This window comes from Sinocyclocheilus anshuiensis, unplaced genomic scaffold (assembly GCF_001515605.1).
Source record: "Sinocyclocheilus anshuiensis isolate Anshui unplaced genomic scaffold, SAMN03320099.WGS_v1.1 scaffold50, whole genome shotgun sequence".
NCBI lineage: Eukaryota > Metazoa > Chordata > Actinopteri > Cypriniformes > Cyprinidae > Sinocyclocheilus > Sinocyclocheilus anshuiensis.
Window position 1 is genome coordinate 2,262,246 of NW_015542382.1, and position 4,782 is coordinate 2,267,027.

Below are 4,782 nucleotides of genomic sequence, written 5' to 3' on the forward strand. Positions count from 1 at the left end.
GTGGGTGCGTCATCCATTGCACAAAAGCTCCGCTATTTAAAACACTTTCTTTGGTATATTTTATTTGTATTGAGCTAATTTCAAAACGAAAACGTATTCTAGAACCGGGTCCGCTTATTCTACAATATTCAAGAAAACGTTCCTTTTCTTTCTATATTTAAATTAAGTGCACTGTCAAAAATACACCAAGCCGTTCTTTCATAAACATCTCTAGTCTAGTGCGTGATGTCTTGGATCCCGCCCACGTTTTTCATTGGCTCCGTCATGCCACTGCGGCGTTCGTGATTGGTCCACTCCGCGCAGCGTCTGCGTCAACCTGCCACAGCGGAAGTGAAAGCTTCAGAAGAATAGTGGCTAGATAAATAAGCATGTTCGGTATTTTAGTATTGCGCATTGTAAATATGTCCTACTAACAAAATGAATGTTTTTATCTGCGTCGTGTTGTTTCTCGTAAGTGTCGCAGCTGCTAACAAAAGCGGGGACGATGACTGGGTGCATCTGCCAAATAAATGTGAAGGTAGACTGTCCTAATTTATAATGAGTCAAAATTTTGCTTTAAATACACCATAATCGCTTGTGCATTTCCACACTTATTTTCAGCGCTTGATAAAAATTTTTGAATGCAATCGCAGACACATATTTTACACGATATAATAGGTCTGAGATATGTTATCATACTCAGTGCAGATGTCCATGTGTATCAATAGCAATCTGCTTTTTTGTTTCATAACAGTTGTAAGACCTTTTTTCATTTTATTTAATTATTTCTCGTTTTATTCATTAAATCTAATAATTATTCATTCAAAATATTGCATTGACATACTGGGGAAAAAACAAGAGCAGCAGATTTCCTCTTTTCAACGGACCTCACTGGATATGTCTCAAAACCTAGTGTGATGCCTACCTAGGCTGCATGTTTGGAACGTTGAATGGGTCTGTAATGACAAACAATGCTGTCTATGTAGGCAGCACACTAGGGTTTGAGGCACAGCTGCTTTCTGTTCCTCTTCTGGCCCTGAATATGTTCTTTATATTTCTATAGTGTGCAAATTTCTTAGTATTGAAATGAAGTCTGCATTTGAAGAGACTGGCAAAACAAAAGAAGTGATTGAAACCAACTACCGCTTCCTGGATGATAAAGGTGCACCGCCAATCAAATATGTCAAATCGTAAGTCACTTTTTTTTCTTAATGCAAACTTTGACCTTAAAAGGATCATTCATCCAAAAAGGAAAATTCTGTCATCATTTACTTACCCTCAACTTTTTCCAAACCTGTATGAATTTCTTTCTCCTGGTGAACACAAAAGAAGATATTTTGAAGAATGTTGTTAACCAAACAGTTGACGGTAGCCATTGACTTCCATGGTATTTTTTTTCCATACTACGGAAATCAATGGCTAGTGTCAACTGTTTGGTTAAAGGGGTCATATGATGCTGCTAAAAAGAACATTATTTTGTGTATTTGGTGTAATGAAATGTGTTTATGCGGTTTAAAGTTAAAAAAACACATTATTTTCCACATACTGTACATTATTGTTTCTCCTCTATGCCCCGCCTTTCTGAAAATTTAAATCGCATCATATGACCCCTTTAACAATATTCTTTCACTAATTCTAGTCTAGAAATGCAGGAGTACCATTAAGTAACCATGTCATACTGTTTTTGGATGCAGTGTGACTTGTGCATTTTATTAAGCAATGTCTTTTGCTTTTCAGTGATATTCGTTTCATAGAGGTGGTGGAGAATGTTTGCTCAAGGATTATGCAGTACAATCTACACAAAGAGAGAGATGGAAGTAATCGCTTTGCAAAGGTGGGCTACCACATTTCCTTTTCTTCTTGCAGCACTACTTCAGTGATTTTACTTTTTTTGGTTTATGAGTGAATAAGACTTGGAATTGTTTTTGTGAATGAATGCCCCAAGTTGCAATGGCAATTTCATATAATAAATGCAATGTGAAAAATAAGCTTTGAAATTCTAACTGATAATTAATCTAGTAGAAAATGTGTAGTAGTAGATGTGTAGTATGTACTGTATGCAATATTGAGTTTAAGTCTGAATTTTTTTTACTGTATGCTGTGATGTTATACTGCATTATAGCTGGTGAGATCATTTGTCTTGCTCTGCTCAGGGTATGTCTGAGACATTCTCTACCTTACAAAACCTGGTTAATAAAGGCGTGAAGGTGGTCATGGACATTCCTTATGAACTGTGGAATGAGACCAGTGCAGAAGTGGCAGATCTCAAAAAACAGGTATGTGAGTGACTGAAAAATCTTAGAATTATGCCTGTTAGAGGGTTAAATTTGGCCACTAATGTGATTAATTTGAAATCTGCTGTAATGTAACTATATTTACACTACCTTTGAAAAGTTTGGGGTCATTAAGTTTTTTTTTTTTTTTAAAGGGTTAGTTCACCCAAAAATGAAAATTAGACTGCGTTTTACTTGCCCTCGAAGCATCCTGGGTGTATGTGACTTTCTTCTTTTAGACGAATCCAGTCGGAGTTATATTAAAAATTGTCCTTGCTATTCCAAGCTCTATCATTGCAGTCAGCAGGTGTTGCAGTTGAACAGTCCACAAGTCGTCAGATAAAGCTCGCGCGTTCATAATAAAACGTGCCGCAGACGGCTCCGGGGGATGAATAAAGGCCCCCTGTAGCGAATCCATGTGTTTTTGTAAGAAAAATATCCATATTTCAAATGTAATAAACACTTTTCTCTCACTTCCGCTATCTGTCATACAGCAGTTCCGACGGATGATGTAGGACGTTGCGTGATTAGTGACGAATGCGGAGAGAGAACAAAACAAAACGCCGGTCACGAATTACAAGTACAAACTGAGGATTTGCAAAGAAAAATGTCGGAGGCTTTCGATATAAACCAAGAGGAGACTGGTTTTCCTTTGCTAAAGTAAGAAAACTTTGCTTCCTTTGCTCCTATAAACAAACTCGCGAGACTAGCATACCTCAGAGGCGCGCTGCGCATACATGGTGCGTCATCCGCCGGAACTGCTTCAGTGTATGACAGTCAGCGGAAGCGAGAGAAAAGTGTTTATTACATTTGAAATATGGATATTTTTCTTACAAAAACACATGGATTCGCTACAGGGGGCCTTTATTCATCCCCCGGAACCGTCTGCGGCACGTTTTATTATGAATGCGCGCGCTTTATTTGACGACTTGTGGACTGTTCAACTGCAACACCTGCTGACTGCAATGATAGAGCTTGGAATAGCAAGGACAATTTTTAATATAACTCCGACTGGATTCGTCTGAAAGAAGAAAGTCATATACACCTAGGATGCTTTGAGGGTGAGTAAAACACAAGCTAATTTTCACTAATGTGATTAATTAAAAATTTGCTGAAATGTAACTATATTTACACTACCCTTGAAAAGTTTGGGGTCATTAAGTTACTTTTTTTTTTATATAAATTAATATTTTTATTCAGCTTGGATGCTTTAAATTGATCAAAAGTTACAGTAAAGGCATATATAATATTACAAAATATTTCTATTTCAGATAAAAGCTGTTATTCCAATTAATCAAAGAATTCTGAAAAAAAAAATGCATCAGTTTTCACAAAAATATTAATCAGCAGAAATATTTTCAACATTGATAATAATTCTTTATGTAATTTGTAATCATTCTTATTTTATAATTCTTATAATGTAATAATTCTTCTTTTTTAAGCTATAACTTTGGGAGTGCAAATAAAAACAATGTATGTAAATGCATGTTTGTGCAGCATATGTACGGGTACATGGGAAGTATGAGATTTGTGTTTTGTTCCCTCAGTGTGATGTGATGGTAGAGCAGTATGAAGAAGTCATTGAAGACTGGTATAAAGGCAGCCAGGAGGAAGATCTCACCACTTACCTATGTGAAAAACACGTGCTGAAAGGACAAGACACCGGTAATGTGAAACTAACAGCTGTTTTACTCCAGCACAAACTCTTTTATAACAGTTAAACCACTCCAGACATAATATTATGACTATCAGCTATAAGAGCAGTTGTTTCTGGGAAGACTTTACAGGAAGCTACTCAAGGCCACAGGAGCAGTAATAGTAAAGGACATAATTTAATGTGTAGAGCAAGTATTAATTCCTTGACAAATATAAATTTTTCAAGGAATTAATACTTTTACTAAGCATATTTTTACTAAGCATATCTCTATCTATATCTGTCTATATAGATAGATAGATAGATAGATAGAGAGATATACAGGTTAGATATATATTAGGGGTTGCACCGACTAGTCGACTTCAATGCTCTGCCATGATGCTTTAAGCTTGATGTTGACTAGTCGCTGGTCCTATAAAGGGCGCAGCAGGATAAGAAATCTGTGAAGGACTTCCACATTTACGCTCTGTTTCCAAACAGTTAAAATGACAAATAAATGCATACTCTGAAAGCGCTCCACAAGACATGTGTGATTATATTACTGGATGCTTGAAATTGAACGGGGGAATGCACATTTTAAACAGCTTATTTTACAGGTAAGTTAATCGCCGTTCGAATCTAATGTGCTGCTGCACTGTAACGCACACACATAGTACACATAGGACAGTAGCGCATACAGATCGCGCAAACAGAATCATTTAGCGCGAAAATGTATTGTCAACACTGTTCTGTGATTTCTCAATAAAATAGCTTAGAAACTGAAAAGTTCAAGCATATATTTCTTAACTAAATCCCACAGCTTCAGTAGTAGAGAGACGCTGCCATGTAGAATTAATTCACACACGCAATCGCTGTCTCACTAATGCATTCATATTA

The 4,782-nt window shown here is 36.6% G+C and overlaps 1 protein-coding gene across 1 annotated transcript in view; it reads left to right on the forward strand.

Annotated features, from left to right (window-relative positions):
* Positions 1 to 300: 300 nt before the first annotated feature.
* Positions 301 to 4,782, forward strand: part of LOC107692718 (protein canopy homolog 3-like) — a 6,686-nt gene continuing 2,204 nt past the window's right edge. Inside the window, exons 1-5 of the mRNA XM_016491881.1 lie at positions 301 to 517; positions 1,043 to 1,169; positions 1,717 to 1,813; positions 2,133 to 2,255; positions 3,800 to 3,917. Of these exons, the coding sequence (XP_016347367.1) occupies positions 418 to 517; positions 1,043 to 1,169; positions 1,717 to 1,813; positions 2,133 to 2,255; positions 3,800 to 3,917 (565 nt within the window). The 5' untranslated portion in view covers positions 301 to 417. The remainder of the gene's footprint in view (positions 518 to 1,042; positions 1,170 to 1,716; positions 1,814 to 2,132; positions 2,256 to 3,799; positions 3,918 to 4,782) is intronic.